Source organism: Chelonus insularis, unplaced genomic scaffold, assembly GCF_013357705.1.
Source record: "Chelonus insularis isolate UGA/USDA-ARS -01 unplaced genomic scaffold, ASM1335770v1 contig_77_pilon, whole genome shotgun sequence".
In the NCBI taxonomy this organism is placed as follows: Eukaryota; Metazoa; Arthropoda; class Insecta; order Hymenoptera; family Braconidae; genus Chelonus; species Chelonus insularis.
This window is the reverse complement of record NW_023276746.1, coordinates 717600-737225: the sequence shown is the minus strand read 5'-3', so window position 1 is coordinate 737225 and position 19626 is coordinate 717600. Positions and strand designations below refer to the sequence as shown.

At 29.0% G+C, this 19626-nt stretch overlaps 1 protein-coding gene across 9 annotated transcripts in view; it reads right to left on the bottom strand.

The window, feature by feature from the left end:
* Positions 1-19626, bottom strand: part of unc-13 — a 122753-nt gene that overhangs the window by 38084 nt on the left and 65043 nt on the right. For 3 of the 9 annotated variants that reach the window (XM_035090482.1, XM_035090481.1, XM_035090487.1), the window contains exons 3-7: positions 17361-17404; positions 11811-11901; positions 5755-5763; positions 5238-5294; positions 2637-2714 (exon numbers count right to left, since the gene is read on the bottom strand). In XM_035090482.1, coding sequence (XP_034946373.1) covers positions 2637-2714; positions 5238-5294; positions 5755-5763; positions 11811-11901; positions 17361-17404 — 279 coding nt within the window. The remainder of the gene's footprint in view (positions 1-2636; positions 2715-5237; positions 5295-5754; positions 5764-11810; positions 11902-17360; positions 17405-19626) is intronic. The other 6 variants (XM_035090484.1, XM_035090488.1, XM_035090483.1 and 3 more) reach the window with 2 other exon arrangements.

The window sequence follows — 19626 nt, the reverse complement described above, 5'->3', positions numbered from 1 at the left end:
TGCGTCAAATGATAATGAAACAAATATAATTCTAATTAAATGAAGCCATATAAATCATTGAGAATAATTTTTGTTTTAATTGTTATAAAAAGTTTATGTAATTATAATATTATAGACAAAATGTACGATTTGTATACTGGTAGTTTCATGTATACGTATTATGTCAGAAATTTTTAATATTATTTAAATAAATGCAACATTATTATAGTGTCATTATTATATTCACGCTAATAAATGTAACAATAAAAAAATTGAGAAATATATTAATGTATAACTTCTAATTGTTATAAATTAAAATGGACTTGGCGTGTAAGGTAATTTATCCTTTACAATAAAGTTGAACTGCATAAATATTTTGACTGGAAACATAAAATAAATTTAACTGTACAGATCAACCGTCCATATTTTTACTCGCTTGTCTTATGACTACTACTAGAATTCCAGACGCTCGCCCTTTACTTTTTTCTCCGTGTATGTACGTCTGCTGTATTTTCGAAAAGGAGTTAGTCTTTTGTCAAAATTTAACATCAGTCTTACATCTGAATATTCCTAATTATACGGAACAGACCTACGTAAATACCAAACGAAGGTTTTCTGTTGATATTACGTAGATTAAGTGAGAAATGATATGGATACAAGTTCCTGAATGAAATAAGGAAGATGCAAATTGATAATGGTGAGGTCCAGTTGACCTAATTCTAGAAATAGAAAGTAAATGGCCTAAGGTTATCAAATTCTCTTAATGTTTAATAAGCTTTTGTAGATAATATTCAATTTACACAGACAGTTCCAGCACTTTCTCTAAAAATATGAGGGTGCGATGAGCTAGGGAGGAAGATATGACAAAAAAATGACGGTTTAGTTACCATTTGACCATGGAACCCTAAAAATTAAGTTATTTGATCAAAGGTAAGATTACCTTTCTGTCCAAGAATGCCTCTTTTTTAAGAAACAACCCTAGTACTTAGAAAACTGAAGGAAGGAATTTGTCTAAATGGAGTTAAATAACGACAACTGCGGCTATAAACAAAGCTTGATATTACGCTAATGAGTTGAGATAAACTGAAATTAAGTCAAGAACTTGGCTCTGATAAATCAACTGATTAAAAAGCAGCTACGTGCTTGGGCAAAGGTACTGGGTTTGAGTTTGAGTTTAAGTCTTTTTTCTGGACTATTCGAAGTTGTTTTGCAAGTTTGCAGCTCAGAAAAACAAGTATCCTATTCTAGAACCCGCTTCAAGGAGCAAGAAGTATGTGATATTGCTTACATGTAGGGCAATCGTCAGCAGAGGAATTGAAAAATATGACATGAAAGACATTTAGTATCTAGCAGGACCACACTTGAATAACTCCAATATTCCTATAATAGAAGGCAAACGGTTTCTTGAAACAGGGTCAGGAAACTTCCAAGTCAATGCATAATCATAATGATGTAGCATATTTTAAAAAAAGTTATAAGTTAATATTACTAGAAAAAAGGTTATACTACGTAGATAGCTAAATATAATTTTTATTTTTCCTAAAAAGCTTGATTTTATCCTAAGATTCATAATTAATTTGGAATTTAAGTTCAGCTTTGAGCAGGTGGTAATACTGACAGTAAATTATAAGAATGCGGCTTCGAAAAGTTTCCCATGTTTGTTGCCTATCGTAAATGGCACCAGGTGGCTCTAAATGTAACACATTCTCGTTTCATAAATACTTTACCGGTTTTAATAGGTTAATTCGAATTTGATTAAATGACCTTAAATCACTTTTACTCCAGTTAATTATTGCCTTTAAAGCTACAATTTAATTTGCATCAAGGGAATGAACTTTGGTAGTTTGAATCAATAATATGACAATTTTTTCTCCACCGCATCCCAGATTACTACTTTCTGATAACTATACATTGCAAGTTTATATGGATGGGTATATTTATATGTATATCTTAGAGATCTTCTTGCAGTATGTGCTCATCTTGTACCTATTCAGTGAACATTCATTCTCATTGAAAATTCATTTTCCTACACTCTTGTCTAGATTGGTAATTTTCTAAAATGCTACTCGCATTTGAAAGAAAAGAAATTCACAAAAATTAACTAAAAAACCGTTAACATGAAAAATAATTAATTAATTGAAAAATTTTTTTTAAATGTAAATAAATAAACGTAAAAAGTTAAATTGCCATTAATTAAATTATTTTAATTTATATCTAATGAAATATTATTAAATAATTAATTATTGATAAATTTTGAAAAAAATTAACTAATTGAAAAATAATTTCATTTAAACAAATACATAAATTTGTAATTAGGTTAATTGAAAAAAAAGAAAAATCGTTAAACTAAATAAAATTTTAAGACTCAGCGTCACTTACGTGAAAGAAAATAGCGTGGAAATGAGGATAAAATGCAGCACATTAAATATAAAAAAAAATATACAGTATTGATTGTAAAAGTTATTATATTAATTACGCTGGTCATGTGTGACACCTTTTTTCAATTTATTTTATCTTCTTTAATAAATAATTATTAAAAAATAATCCGATTTTTTCTCTAGATCTTCCTTAAGATTTTTATTGATAAAATTGAATCAGAATTATAATTAGTAAGAATATTTAATTAATTAAATTATCATTATCAGACAGTATCTTACCAATTCTTCGTCATTCAATGTTGCTCGAGGTAAAGCTGACGTCAATCCTGCCGCGTTCCTTTTCGTTGCTGCCATAGTCTGGAGAAATAAGAAATGATTAAAATCTTATAAATAATAAATGAATAAATATTTAATTGGTACATTATTGAACCATTTGATATTGTTCAAAATGATGGTACTTTTTATTTTGAATATGTGCATACGTTTATCCAGCTGGTGATGTTTTGTGAAATATTTCATTAAATTATAGTGTGTGGGTGTTGATAAAGACATTTGAATTAAAAACAATATTCACATTGATGTTAATTTATTTATGTGATATTTACAAATAATTTAGTCAATTGTGATGTAAACAGTTTCTAATGAATGAAATTGATTTATGTTGAAGATAAAAAAAGTGTTTATAGAAAATGACATTCACCAGAAGGTCTCTTTTGTTATGCATCGCCCACTGAAAAAACTAATTGAGCCGGGCTGCGTACTGTTATTTTCAAATTAATACTATCATAAATGAGGATGAATTCTGATACAGACGAAAATATTTAGATTGATTGGATTTCGATGTTCGCGGTATCATTTGGTTTGTATTTTAGTTAGGAATTGGTTTAACAACTTCAAATTACTTATATTTGCTAAGAGAGGAGAGGGGAGAATAGAGAATAACAACTACTTCCAACGCAATTTTGTTGGAAGCTATGAGATATGAAAAAAAGTAAGAACAACAATTGTTCAAAATAAAATTTTACGATGAGAAGTTTTTTTCTACGTTTTTGGTATTGTTAATGAATAATGAGTTAAGCACAGTTAGAGTTCAGGGGTGTAAGTAAATGAAAGAATAATAATTAAATTATTTTATCGAAAATGATTGAAAATAGGAAAACAAAGGATTTCTCGTTATGTTTTTTTGTGAAATAATTTTTAAATAAATTAAAGTTATTTCTCTGATATGAATGGTTTTTTTTAAGTATAGAATAAATAATATATAAGAATAAGTTTTTTCATCAAGTTTACAATTGTAACATCCTCTAATACATTAAAACAATAATGTTTTTTATAACAATGCAAACATTTTTCAGCCACGCTCAATTATTTTTGCAGTGTATTAAAAAAAGTTGCTATAAAATGAATTAATTTTCTAAAATGAATTCTAACGATTGTTAAATACATTTTTATTTATAGAAAAAGCCTTCACGTGTGGAGAAAAGAAACTTTTAGTGATATTTACAGTGGGAAGTGAAAAAAACTTTGAAGAATGAAAAAATGAAAACTTTATTTACATGAAGCTATAATTAAATTCTAATGAGACTTACCCTCTAATACATAGGGCAAGTAGATGTATTTAAAATCAATATTTATAGTGAAAATTAATTGAAGAAAGGGTGAAAAGAAAAAAGAAGTGAATAGTAGAAATTAAAATTGAATAAAACAATGAGATAGATGCTTACCAACAAGTAAATTTAATATGAGCAAAGAACTCATGTATAAATGTATATATATATATATATATATGTATGTATGTGTATATGTGTGAAAATGTAATACAATTAGTCTACGGCAACTGAGCTATGGATATGGACATTGTGACCACAATGATTTTAATTAAGATCTTGCACTTTTTCGTGCAATCCCAGAGTGTTACTCTGTTAAAAACATTATTTGGTTTTCCCTCACAAGATCATGTATTTGTCACCTTAATAATACAAGGAGTCACACTAACTTGTTATACTTTTATTAGACTCTAGGGTAAACTGAGGTGAGGTAAAATGGGATGATTAAAATTTTCTTATTTCAATAGAACATTTCATCATTCCAAACTGTACCCATTTTGACCTCAAATATTTCCATGGAAAATCAAAAGTACAACGTGAGGTAAAAATTTACGCCTACTATAGACAATGAAATTTTGAATTAGCAATTAAATTTTACTAGCTATGTGACGTGAAAAGCGTTATTAGACCTATTATGTCTAGTTCCCTTGATAATACAATATGTAGATTGTTTTTTTCTTCTCTAATTTTGAATCGTTGTATAAACTAATTAATTTTTATTTTTTTAATAAACATTCTTTTCACTACAAACTACAGGACTACTTCTATCTTAGAATTAATAAATGAAATATCACGCTGGATGCAAACTGCGTGCGATTTTAAGGATTTTTTCATTTTTCAACAAAACACAGAATGAATAAATAGCAACCAATGTTTGTTAATTAATTCAAACAGAAATCGAGTCAATGATAAAAAACATACACAAAATTGGAAAGAATGATTAAAAATTATTATTCATTAAAACATAATAGAAAAAAAAATACAAACATGACTCGTTTTCTTCTTAGAGTATTATAAAATGATTAAAAACGTGCAAATTCGAAGAAAAGCCTGAAGATTATATTTTCGTATTATTCTGTACTCATTGAACTTTTTTTTATCTTATCTTGAATTTTAATTAAAATTTTTTTCTCCTAAGAAAACCAAAAAAAAACATTACTTTTCAGTATAAAATTACCTGTTTAATAAAATTTTTTGTTTTTTTTTTCTTGGTATAAAAAAAATAAGCAAAAGCTCTAGCAAGCGGTCGAAGTAATCCTTATTACATAATTACCACACAATCTCCTGTTTGCTTTTCTTTTTCGATCTCGAGGATTCGCGCGAAAGCGTGCTTGTGCGTAGAACAAGAAAACTCAAATTAGGTTGAAGAGACTAAGTAAAAAATTATTGATAATTGTTTTTTTTTTACCGGGAAAATTACTGGTATTTAACTAGATAATAAATCACAATAGAAAACAATATATCACATATTGAGTAAATAATTAATATAAACTATTCAACTGGTAATTAGTTAAAAATATTAATTTATCTAAAAAATTACAATTATTTGAAAAAAAATTGATTATTATAATTATTAATAATAATAGATATATTTAGAGAAGATAATTAAAATATAATATTAGTATTGATAATTATAACAATGGTAATACTTATAATAAAGAGATAACAATTAGGATTATAAAAATACATTAAAAAAGATGATAGAGATAGAGAAAAACGAGTAATAAATAACATGCAACGTTCGAGCAAGCAATTTTCAATAATTAACTAAGGAGAGCCATTTTTAGTACCTTCAAGACCTGGAGGTGGAGATTTTTTTGAGAGGTTCAGTAAGTGGTTTTTTTTGTCAGGTGTTCAGGTAGATACAACAATGGGCGCCACAGAGAACAAACAAAGAATAGCATTATATGCTGGTTAGTTATATTCATTTGTTTCGCTTGCATTAATTTTTTTTTTCAAATGACATTGAATAAAATTATATTTATTCGTTAAGAAAGTATAGAAAAGTACCGGAAAAGTAAGCTTGATTATTTTTGTTCAGTCATAGTTAAATGAAGTTCAAGTTTCATCTTTTTTTTTTGTTTTTTTTGCTTCTTAATAAATAGGCTAGTTTTGAATGAGTACTTACAGCGCACTCTATCTGGCTTACTTCATTTTGTAAGATTCTATTTTTAAAGATATTTATGAACTTTTTTTTACTTCAAATTGAATGAGTTTGTTAATTAAAAAGACAGATGTAAGAGCTTATTTTTAAGATAGATAATATTATAGTAAATTAATGAGATTAATTTATTTTTATTATTTTTGAATGGAGGTTCAGATCCGAAATTGAGACTTCAAATCTAATCTTTAAATAAGTGACTCTATGATTTGCACAAGACGATTTCTGTATAAAAAAATACACTAAGTACGTTAAAGTAAACCGAAGTTAGGCAGCCTTAACCTCAGTCATAACATCGATTGGTTAAGGCTGGGTTTTACTTCGGTTTTCCTCTAGAAAATCCCAAGGAGTCGGGAAATAACTAATTTAGCAGTTAATTTGCAATTACATCCGCTGATTTTAGTATAAAAAAAAAACCTATTTTATGTAGAATGCCGCTAGTAAAAATTTTATTTAATTAATTTACATTTTAATTAAATTTAATTAGAAATAAAATTGTTATCGAATTATTACTAGATTCGTCATGCTTCATGACCATCAAGAGAGAATAATTAATTATTCTTTTTTACAAAGTTTATGCGGGAAAAAGTTATCTGCCGACATCCTTGCCACCTTCTACATTATAAATAAAATCATTTTACATAATAAAACGCAGTGATTAGGATGTATTTCGTCATATCATTTTTCAGGTGCTTTCTGCTATAGCTAATAGGGCTAAAATTTTAAGTAAAGTCCAACCTTAAGACATTTATGCAGACAAAATTTTCCTAACTTTGGTTATCCCACCTATTTGGATGAATTTTCTTTTGCTAAATTTTTGACATACGTAAAGATAATCGTCAATAATCTTTTATTTGTGTTTATTCTGGCGGATAAGTGGATTACTTCCGATTTACATTTAGCTACTTCGACGTTTAAGCTTTGTGCGTGGCTTTTAACCTAAGTTAAATTGGAACCCGGAAAGCTGAACCTAGATTAAGCTATCTCAAACTCGTATGAATTCTCCCATCAATCATATTTGTGCTTGTCTAAAGGTTGCCTTCTCTTCTTGACCGTTTCTCTAGTGACACGGAGTTTAATGCATTATAGTTATTTACACTTTCTCAAAACAAATAAGTCTCAATTCCGGATAAAAACCAAAGTAAGGACTGTAAATCCATTTACTACCAGTAGGGTTACGTATTTATCTCATTATAACACTGTACATTATAATGTTAAAAAACTAAACACTTAAAGTGTTTACAATGTAAAGTACCATAAACAAACTATAGTAGTTTTGTAGACGAATTTTAAATGCTTCTGGGCGTTTACCAAACTTCTATAGTTCGTTTATGGTATTCAATACTTTAAACACTTAAGTGTATAATTATTAAACACTTCACAAGTTTTATTACTATACTCTTGAATTTTTCCGAATAGGTAGAATATTTTATAAATCTAATGGTGTCTTTATTTTATCATTAACAAATTAATTATTAGTGTATCACGATATCTTGTCATAACAGTGTAATTTTTATTCAATCCTTCTCTCTGTACTGCAACTTGTAGTGTTTTATTTTAATGCACTTAAAGTGTTTTAGAATGCCGTCACCCATTTGATTAACATTTTAGTCATTTTTTAAACACTTTCAAGTGCACTAAAAAAGATTACATGATAATCAAATGAGTGACCTCATTTTAAAATACTTTGAATGCATTGAACTGAAATACTTCTAAATTTGAGATTTGCAGTGTGTGTATGGATAAACTTAAGCAGATTCCAAATAGGGTTTGCTAAATTGGTGTCATCATCCAGCTATGGCCCAGTCATTTCCCATCACTAGACCAATGCTGGTTATGACAACTAATGGTGACTTATTGGATAATCTTATTTGAGATCTAAGTTAATTTGAATTTTTTTCCATTAGATTCCATTAGATTTTGATGTTTTACTTCCTAATATCCGATCAAATACAACTGCATCTCGGCAGATCTAATATTTTTTCTCATGACTCAATTGAACCAAGACAGTTTTTTTTGTCAGATTCGATCTAATTCAATTTAACAGAGTAAATTTTGAAATCAAATTAAATCTAATAAATTGAGATCTCTTCTGATCCGATCAGAACCAATTATTTATAATAGGAGTCCAAAGTTCATAATTTATGGCCAGATAATTCTAGCAAAGTTTGTCGAAATTGACCGAATCAAAATAGTATGCTTCTAAAGATGATAAATAAAAAAGTTAAGGTCGCAGTGAAATTGACTTTCATTTAACATGACTGACATAAAAGCCAAAGCAACAAATAAAGCGGAATTTATGATAATTTTCGGAGTAAGTAGATATCAAGCAGAAGATCAATATTTGTGGTAACAATCATTTTTTATTCCGGTAATTTTCTGAAAATCATAGGTACTTTATTTGATCATAAAATTTTTTTATCGAACTTTAAAAAGGGTAGGAAATATGAAACACAACAATGAGATTAAATTTTTGACATTTAACATACAAGGGGGACACATAAGTACGATGTGAAATTAAAAAGATTCATAGAGAGCTTTTTTTTTTTTTTAATTCGTTGTATAGTTTAAAACAAGAAGTTATCGTATTTAAGAAATTTTGATTTTGATATTACGATATTTGTTATCGATTATTCCCGCGTGAATTTGGAACACTGAAACGCAGAACATTTATTTAAGAACCATAGTTAAATTAGCGCATACAATTACGTCTATTTTTTATAGCTCGAGTGTATCATTTACACCAAATTTTTATTGAACAACTGCAATAAAAGGATTTATTGATGATCCAATTGGACGAATGATTGAAAAAATTTTGAAAATTCATCTTAAACTATATCTCAAAAATAGTCTAGGTAAAATGTATGTTTAGCGTAAAAAATTGAATGTAAAAGCACTCGAGCTTAGCAAATGATAAAAAAACGTATAGGCATTGTTGCAGTCGAATAGGTAAAATAAAATGGTTCCTTCAACCATTGTCTTTTCTAGTGTTTTTCTCGTCATATTTTACTGTCATTTTTGCCTTTTTTACTTTGCAATTTATGTCCGAAATATCTCTTGTCTTACACTACGAAAAATGAGAAGTTAGGAAGACAAAAGGTAAAGTTACGGTAAAAGAGGTTAGACTGGGTCAGGAAAAATCCTGAAAACAAAGAAAAAGAAAGGTAAAACGAGCAAAAATAATTATTTATGTTGAGTACATTGTCCACATTGCTTTTTGAGGTTGCTTCCTTCCCACTAACACAAAGACTTTTATCATTTCTTGTTTACTTAATTAACTACAGATTTTATGCAACCATTTTATTTTCATCATAAAATTATATTTCTGCTGGTTTTATATTCAACGAAATTTAATTATCATCTGTGTCCAGAATTAAATTTAATAATTTAAGCATTGTATAATTTTATTCGTATTCATCTTGAGATGGGTGCGTAAAGTAAGATTGACCTAAATAAAAACCTCTTTCTTAAGTGTATTGCTTTTAACTAAATATCACATTAATTTTCACTCAAACCTGGGCTTTCAATTGCTGAAGGCGAAATTTGGAATAGAGACTGAATTTAGTCTGAATCACGTTACAAACAGGAAAAAGGGTCTGTGCTTAGTTTGTTTTCTAAACACGAACTTCCCATTAATTGGAATCCGTAATTTTGTCATCTGGTTTATAAAAAAAACCATTGTTATAAACAATACATAATGGTCTAGAGTCATATGAAGTTATTAATACCCGAGTAAAAATAAATAGGCCCAAAAGAAGCCCAAAACACGCCCAAAATGAAAAATAAGCCCAATACAGGCCCGATTGAAGCCCAATCTTGATTTAAAAAAATTTTCAGTGCCCAAAACAAGCCCATTACAGGCCTAAATTTTGTAGGAGCTCAATTGAAGCCCAAAACTATTTTGCAGGCCTAAAATGCGCCCAATTCAAGCCCAAAAATATTTTAAAAATCTAGAAAAGAAAAAAAAATTCTCATAAAAACTTATCATTAAATTAACTTTCGGTGCTACAAATTTACATTTGTAATAATTTATTGTCATCATTGTCGAATGTGATCTTAGAAAATGGGCTTGAATTAGGCGCGTTTTAGGCCTCGAAAATATTTTTGGGCTTGGATTAGGCGTGTTTTAGGTCTAGAAAATATTTTTGGGCTTCAGTTGAGCGTGTTTTAGGCCTGCAAAATAGTTTTAGGCTTGATTTGGGTGCGTTGTGGGCCTGGAAAAGAATTGTGGACTTAAATTGGGCGCGTTGAGAGCCTGAAAAATAATTTGGGCTTGAATTGGGTCTCCTTTAGGCGTGCCCAAAAACTGATCATTTTTACTCGGGTAAGCATATTATGTTGACCTCAGTTGTCAATAATGTCAATCATCTAATAAGTAGTATCTATTTCAAATGTCTTCTTTACTCAACTCAATTTGCACTCTTTTTGTTATTAAAACAAACGGCTGGACCGAATTTGTTCAAACTCCTTTCACGTCTTCTTCACTGTATTATCTTTAAAATGAAAGTTTCTCGAAGTCGATATCTTCAGTGGTTTTCGAGATATCGAAAACAAAAAAAAACGTAACATACACGCACGCATGTACGCACGGACGTACATATATCTATGTTTAAACCTTCTAATATGGTTTTAAATTTCTCAAAATGTATGGATATGATAAAATGACGAATTCCAAAAATTGACCCAATCACAATAACTTTTGGGAAGTTACAAAAATACCAAATTGCTCAATAGAGAATACGAAGGACAAAAAGAATTTCAAAGTTTCTAAGAAGAGGTATTAATTAAAAACAGGTATAAATGCTGAAAAATCCGAGGAAAAATTTTCAGTAAGTATTCTTGAAGAGTGATAAAATGCTAATGACAAATGAGCTGCCTCATTAAGGACTAACAACTATTTGTATTCATGACTGGTAGCCTAATAGAGACTTTACTCCCTTCAAATAATTATTTAACTATTTTCCGAATCACAGCTGCAATTTTAATGGAATAATTAGTATTTATACCTGAATAGAGATAGTTTTCTGCCTGACTGGACCCAGACTACAACTTCAACATTTTATGGCATGGCGAAATATCAGGGAAAGTACTCATTGACTAATAGATATGATTATAGTCAAACCCGGGTATTTTCCTGAGGGAGATTCCATTCGCAATCACGGAGTTTTATTGCATTTCGTCAACAATTCCATAATACCTGCAGCATTTGGGTCCAAAGTAGGCGTCCGTCTTCTATGTTTGCCCAATTCATGTTTATTATGGGCTAATTAAATTTTTCCTTGGGTAAACTATTCCCTATACCTCCTATTGATGTTATTATAGTGCCAAGAATACTATTTTACTAATTCGAAATAGGTAGTTGAAGCAAATGCTTTTTGGCAATCATCAACCCAAATATTTTTCAAAGTATGGGTTAATCATAAACCATTTTTTATTTGTGAAACTTTGAATGAGTACGAAAATAAAATACAGTGCTTAAATTATTGTTAATAGTACTGAATTAATTTTTGAATATAATTATTGTAGTGGACTGCAACAATAGCCTAACAATGATGATGCTCCAACGACCAGAGATAATGTTTGACTTTAGAGAAGTTAATCAATCTGATCAATATATATATACTGCACACATACAGTACAGAAAATAGAATGAATAAAGACAATAATGGATAATCAACTACATACCAACTCCGAGACCAATGGTATCGATTTCCGACGTGGTCGAATGTCCGGCATACTGTCGATGTTGCTATAAAATGGATTGTCACCTGGATGTCTGTAATCAAAGCATTTAAACAGTTTGAATAAGCAACATTTAAGTATTTGAGTTAGAAATAATTAATAAATTTTCTTTAAAATAGTATATTTCAAACTCAGTCATTTTTAAACAACTGACCCAAAATTTAGTTTTCGGGCGTCGATTGTCTTACCGAATAAGCATAAATTCATCGAATTGGGCATTCTAGAAAAAATCATAAGATGGACATTAAGTAACGTAAAGAATAATATTCTAAGTATCAGATGTTTACTCTCTTGAACTGAATCAGTGAATATTAACTGAATGCCAGTGCCAATTCAATGACTGATTCATTCAGTGATAGGATTAGAACTGGGTATTAGTGAATATTCATTTATTTGCAGTAGTTTTCACTGATTCAGTTTAAGAAAGTATTTGTAAAAATATCAAAAGCAATGAACATGGATGCGAAGATTTTTCAGGTTTTTCCATCTGGATGTTTAACAACTGATTGCAAGTTGATTTTTCCAACCAAAAGAACTACGATATAATCTCTTTTAAGCAAAAACCTCGTTATAGCAAGGAAATTAACCTTTCTATTGCAAGATTTTAACATGGTAACTCTAGAAACAACAATGGTGAGGAAACATTGCTGCACCAAGGTTCTTTATCCGAAAAGAATAGTCATACAGAGGGGTTATTGGGATTCAACATATACGCCATTTGGATGAACTAAGAGTAAAGTTGATTTTTTTATATATACAGTAATTCACAACTGTTAGAATATATAAGTATATGAATGAGTGCGTGCGTGAGGCAATACAGTATATGAATAAGAGTGGCAACATCAGCGCAGCGTTCCGTCAGTTGAGTAATGGCTACCGTAAGTGTCAGTTGCTAATACATGTATAGTAAGTTTCATGTACACACATGTAATTCTCAGAAGTTAATAAAGTTAACTAATTTGTTCTTGATTAATAATAATAAAGATTGTTAATCAATAAAACCTTTTAACGACCAACATCTACAGTAGGATCTCTTTGAATGCAAGGCCCTTAAATGCACGAACTCTCTATTAACATTAAAGTCATCTCTCTAAACGCAACTTCTCTAACTGCTACTCTTATTATTGAACTGACCAATGAGAATCAATTTATATTATGTTTAGATTATGTTTGCACGTGGAGATAAAAAGCAACAGAGGAGAAGTTGCATTTAGAGAATTCCGCCGGTCCCAAATGCATTTAGAGAAATCCTATTGTATCAACAACTGTACAAAATTAACTTTAGTTTCCGTCATTTTTTCTAAGCTCCATCTATTTGTTAGATTCCAAAGTTCTCTTGATCTTAAAGTATTTTCATCCTCTAAAATTCTTAGCTTTGGGGTCCTTTAGTTTTTCCATTGCATCAAAGACAACAATTTCAGTCCTTATACCAATTTAGAATATACTTTGTTCTTTATTCAGCCTATCCAACACACTTGATACTACAAAACCAATAATAGATTCTAGCGTATATTGATACACTGATAGAAGAGATTTGTAATAATAAAGGAGGCTTCTTAACTGTTAAAATATTTTGTAACAATTATAATATTACATCTTAACTATTAAACATAGCTTTGTTACAATACAAAATATATTTTTAACAGTTATTAAATCTTCTTAACTATTAAGGAATACGAAGTAACCAATATAATTCATATTTTATTGTGGATTACTAGGTTTATTTAATATAAAATGATATAACATTCGAATGAGGCGAGGATTTGGTTTTATTTGATGTATAATTCAATCAATAGAAAATATGCATAAGGCAAAAAGTGAGGTTATAAAGAGTGAATTGATATGGTTGGACCAGAGAAAGAGTCGTTTTTTCGGCCAAAATACCCCAACCATGACCAAAATAATGAGCGCATGCGCCTAGCTATATTGTGCCCTATTTTTATTACTACGCCGCGTGGTAAATATAAAAAATCAAAAATTTATTTATTAATTCGCTTTTTTATAATTAATTAATATTTATATCGTATCGTGTACACATTTTATCAATAATTCATAACAATAAAAATAATATTTCTTAGTAATAAAAAATGTTAAGGAAATTTAAACTAAAGGAACTATTTTTTTTTTTGGCGGAATCGACTTTTTCGGAATCAACCGAAAACGACTTTTTCTCCGGTCTAACCATAAATATGACAGTTCTGGTTGATGTAAGGTTAGGTGGCGTTACGAACGCTGGTTTATTAATTGTTAAAAAATATTTTTATACGATAAAATGAGATTTACTCATTATAAAACCGCTAATGTATTCATAACTAAGACTTTTTTATTGTTATAAAATATTTATAAATAGTTCAAAAACATCGATTTTAATAATTAAAAAATCTTTTGTTAACAGTAATAAGTCTCTTCTATCGGTGTATAATTCTTTTAATAAATGTGGTTTTAATAATCTAGAATTACGGAACAGAGATTATATAAATCACAAAAGACAAATAAATGCACTAGAAGTATTTGTGTGGAGTGAGGATGAGGATAAAATTTTCCTTGACGGTAACTTGCGTGCAAATTGAGATATCGACTTTATTTTAGCAGTAATCGACATTTGTCAATGTCAGAATAATACCATTGAAGTTTTATCAAAATCAGTTGGCCTGTTTTTGTTGCTTTGATAGAACTAAAAAAAATTGATTTTTTGTTAAATTTCGCAAATGTCATAATCACGATTGTTGTTATTTGCAAAAATATCTACGAAGTTTTTAGTTTGTCTTTTTGCTAGCATTTTAATTGTATTCCTCTAATTTGAATTTTTAATCAAAATCTGAATTCAAAATTCTAAATATAATTTTGTTATTCAATTAAAAAACATGCGGTGAATAAATATTTCGTAAAAATTACTTTATTAGTACATAATTTAACGTAAAAAAATTTTACTCATTTCATTGCAAAATATTCAAAATTATTCGGTTAAATGCAATGAAAGTTATCGTGTAACTGCACTTGCATAGTGGAATGTAACTGACTGAAAAAACGGGTAATGATACTGCGACATGACGACAATTATTTATTCGCAGATTTTGACATCTAATAAATTAAACAATTAATCATTTTTGAATTGTTTCCCACTAGGTCTTTTGCTCATGGACCTCTGCTTAATCTAGGTTACGCGATGAATAGGCAAAAGGAAAAAAAAAGAATAAATGGGAAATTAATTCAACTTCCAAGCTGAATTGAAAACTCGTTCAGTGAAAGATCAGCTGGCGTAAAACAGTGTTTATTTGTTTTTCCATCAATCTTTGCGAAATAAAGTTGTACTTTACATTTTTTTGTTTTCGCTTAATACTTTTTTTTCGATTTACTCTTCAACATTGTGAGTCAAAAATTTGCGTGTATTGGAAATTTTTATAATCGAGTCTGAATATGTTTAAAAGAGAGGAAATAAATAAATTTTGATCAAGTTAAAAATGAAAGAAGAGAACGAACGTTGATAACTTTTCTTGCATTCAAAAATATACAGATTTATAATTTATGCTCCAAATTCCAGTGATGAATTGTAAAAAGACCAGATGTAAACAATTTTTGGAATAACTTTAACTTTGAAGATTAATAACTTTTCGAAAGCTAAACGGATGTGTTATCCTCTTATTCGGCTTGTAGCTAGAGATGTATTTTAATTATTTCCTAAACAAAGAAAATCCGCGAACTTTTAGATTTCGGTAAGAAATCGAAGAAACCCCGGAGAAAAACCATTTTTGTACTGATCTTAAATTTAAAATTCAACAACTTTAGGGGAAGGTGGGGTAAACACGGATGCTGGGTGATCGCGGACATGTTTAGCTATGTTAGAAGAGGTGGAAACATATTTCCAATAATGCAATCAAAAGTCGATCCCGAATGCAAAGCCTGACAAACAGTAGCAACGTGACGACGCGCTCGATGTACAAAATATGTTGACTTCATTATTTTTTAACAATTTTACGTAATTTTAGAGTAAAATGAAATATGTGTCTAACATTGTGAGGGAAAGCGTTAAGATCCTGTCAATGATGATTGAATAAAATGTAACAAATGTAATCTATGAGACCCACGAAAACTTTTCGATTAGTGAAAGTTCATCAAAAAGAATTATCTGTGATTTAAATAATGATAGAATTCACACTATCCGTAATTACGCCACGTGCTGTGGGGTAATTCCGGACACCAAGGTTTCGTTTATTTATAACCATTTGATTCTTGATTGAAAATACATCCACATTGACTGTGAGATCTTAAACTTTATTAATTCAAATAAACTTTCAATAATAAATAACATCTATAACTTCAACTACTTTTGTGTTATTTCACTTCTCTCTTAGGTGTTTGCAATTACCCCACTCTCCCCGATGAAAACTAAATGGATTTGCAATTTTTTCATCCTGGCCTGTAGCTAAAGATGACTTTTCAATAATCTGTTTATTTAAAAAGCTTAATCATTTCTAAATTTACTGTAAAAAAATAATAAGAGTAGGAAGGATAAAGTGAAACACTCGAGAAAATTTACTAATTTATCAAAATAAGTTTAAACATTCCTTTTGCACTTCTTGTTTATCAATTTTTCAATTTATTCATGTATTAAAAATCATGAATATTTGTTTATATAATGCTTAATTTGTTGATTTACGTTTTCCCTTAGTATTCCACTTCACCTCACCTCCCCCGACACTATCGACCTTATTTTTTGCAATTCACTCACTTTTTCTTACACCCCTAAATTAATAATCGCATTAACATAGAGACTTGAAAATCTATAGAATTCTCTTCTAATCTGCTGTACGTGTAAAACTTCCTTGAACTCTGCCAGAAAGGTTTCATCTTAAATAAATTCCAAGACATAAATGTTTAAAAGCTAAATATTCATCTATAATAAGTACTTTACAGCATTCAGATTCAAAAATGAATTAATTTGTACTATCCTATCTTTCTGAGACCTTTAAGTAGATGAGATCATAATGAAATACATATATTATTTTAAACTCAGAATTGTTTGTAAAATTAAATCCTATTTTGAAATGAAGATTAATTCCTTTGCAAGTTTATGTTTCATTCCAAGCTTAAAACTATTTCAATTGTAATGTAAATTGATTAATTTTCGTGGCAATGCATCAAATTAAAGTTTGAACACATTTTATCGTTGTTAAATTGGAATATTATTCAAATAAAAAGCAAACCTTTAATTCCTCATTAAAACTTGTTGAAAACATATTGGAAATTTTACGTTAAATATTCTTGTAAATTTCTTTATGTAAATTATCAGTTGCTAAAGTCATTTTATTTGCGTTTTCATCAAGATGTATTCAAACGTTTTGTATGCACTGCAAGTTTCAAAGTTACACATAAGCTGTTATTATAGAATCTACGATATTAAATATATCATTTAAAGTTACGTTACGTTTAAACTTGACTGAGTTGAAACAGAATAAAGTTAAATAAAAAAAAATAATGGCCAATTTAACTTACCCATTAGCTCGCCCTCCAGACTCGCCACCTGGTCCACTTCCATTCTAACAAATAAAAAACAATTTATTAGAAAATAACTAAGTAACAATTCGAAATGAAACGAAAAATGTACGCTTCAATTTAAAAAACAATTGTTGCTTATAATATACACAATATTCAGTAGTTACAGTTTTATTTTATCGGTAAGTTATCCACCAAGTCATTTTTTTTTACAGATTCAAACAAATTTGTTTGCTGAATGAGTTTTAATTTTATGTTATAGTATTTTAATTATTATTCATTGCAAATCCAAGTCAGTTTAATCAATTAATAATTCAAGTATTTCAAAGTAAAATACTTAAGGAATTTTTCGATTTGTATCAACATAAACAAACAGTAGCATTTTGACAAACACCTGCTATAGTTTGTTTAGAGGAGCTAACATTGGAAACCGTTTTAAATGTTTTATCGTGAAATAATTCATTAAACACTTAGATTGCAGTAATCCTTTATATGATTATTTATTAAATCACTGAGTGGACGTTTATCAATGTTTTGCTTCTTAACAATACAAATCTTTTGCTATTTACTCTAATGATTACATTGCGAGAAATTCTTTTGTATTTTTTTATTTTGTACCTACAAAAAAATGAGATGAACGAAATGATGCATTTTGAGGTTATGAGCAACTCTTCGTGATTTAGATCATCTATTTTTTTTCATATATTGTAGCACACATTTATTCTCTTTTCTGAACATTTTTCCTTCTTTATTTACCTCTTTTACTCTTTTATCGCAATACCATTTTCACCAACTCAATCTAACCTCTTTTTTGATGCCTTTTTTCTATTCATTTTATATTACTTTTTGTATATAGAATTTTCACCAACCTCCTTACACTTATTTTCAACAAATCCTGGTCTTTTCTCACGTATATTATTCACCTCAATATCAAGCTTGAAAATATTAACTGATCTATTTTATGAATTTTTTTTTCGCATTAACAGCATGACAGAAAGACTTTGCTTTTGATTTATAAAAAAATTTTTATTTCTTTATTAATATTAAAAATTTATAAACGACACGTCCAAAAATTACTTAACTTAAATCTTATTTCGACAATTACGTCATCAAAATGATCTAGAAAATAGCTTTATACCCATTTTTTTAAATGGAAAACTTAGGTCATCTATTGGCATTACTGGAAAATAACTTTATTTAATGGAAGGGCTTTTCATTAGATTATGTTTGCGTTATATTATCATAGCTATGAAGTATTTATGATCCCTTTTTTAAGTCTACGGTTATGAGAACTGGACGCCATCTATTGGTCAAAAAGCTCTAGTAAATTAACTGCGTTTCTAAGCATTGAAAATTTAATTGTACAGCTTTTTCAACTCTTGATCGAAGAGAATTTTAAATCTAAAAATTACCCAATTATTGATATATAATGTACAGTAAAATAATTTTTAAGAAGACTGTTAGTATGGAAGAGGTAAAATTCTTGTATAGTGAGGCTTGAACATATTGAAGGGTAACCTATCGGATATTGAAAGAAAGCACAGTATTGAAGTTATTATTTCTTTAGTTTCAAAAATCCGTTCAAGGTAAGATGACTTCATTTATCAGACAATGTTTATCATTATGGTGTAAGCGAGATTTGTCAATTGGAATAGCATATAATCTAAGAAAAGTTGTCGCAAGGACAATCTTATTGGGGATTAATTGATTAGTGTCAGTATAAACGTGAGTTTACTCTCACTAACCTTTGCAGTTATTTTATTGTGATATTCGCCATTTCAAGAATAAAATTTAAGATACAAGTGCGAAGACCGTACTATTCCTCCTTCATCTGTAGACCTTCGTAAGTCCTACAAAATAAAAGCAGCACCAAATGTGCATTCAATGAATATTTAAACCGACAAAACAATTTTTTTCCTTCATCATAAAGATTTCCTATCATAAAATAAAATATTGTAGATTTAACCATCCTTGATTGTTTTGAAATTTGTAATTACAGTGGAGTTTCAGCAATTTCAACTTTCTCTACATGGGAGAAACGAAGCACACTCCTTCTTTCGAAATTTTCCTTCTTTATGGAACTTTTTCATTGCCAAACAAGTGATAGATAGTATGATAGTAGGAGAGGAGGGAGGGGGGCTTAATTTCTCTTTTATGTAGTCTAGCTCAAACCACGTGTGAAATTACAACCCAAAGGCAAAGGTAGTAAACACATAGTTTAAACTAGTGTAATTGTCTTCCTTAGATCTGAATATGATTTTTCGTC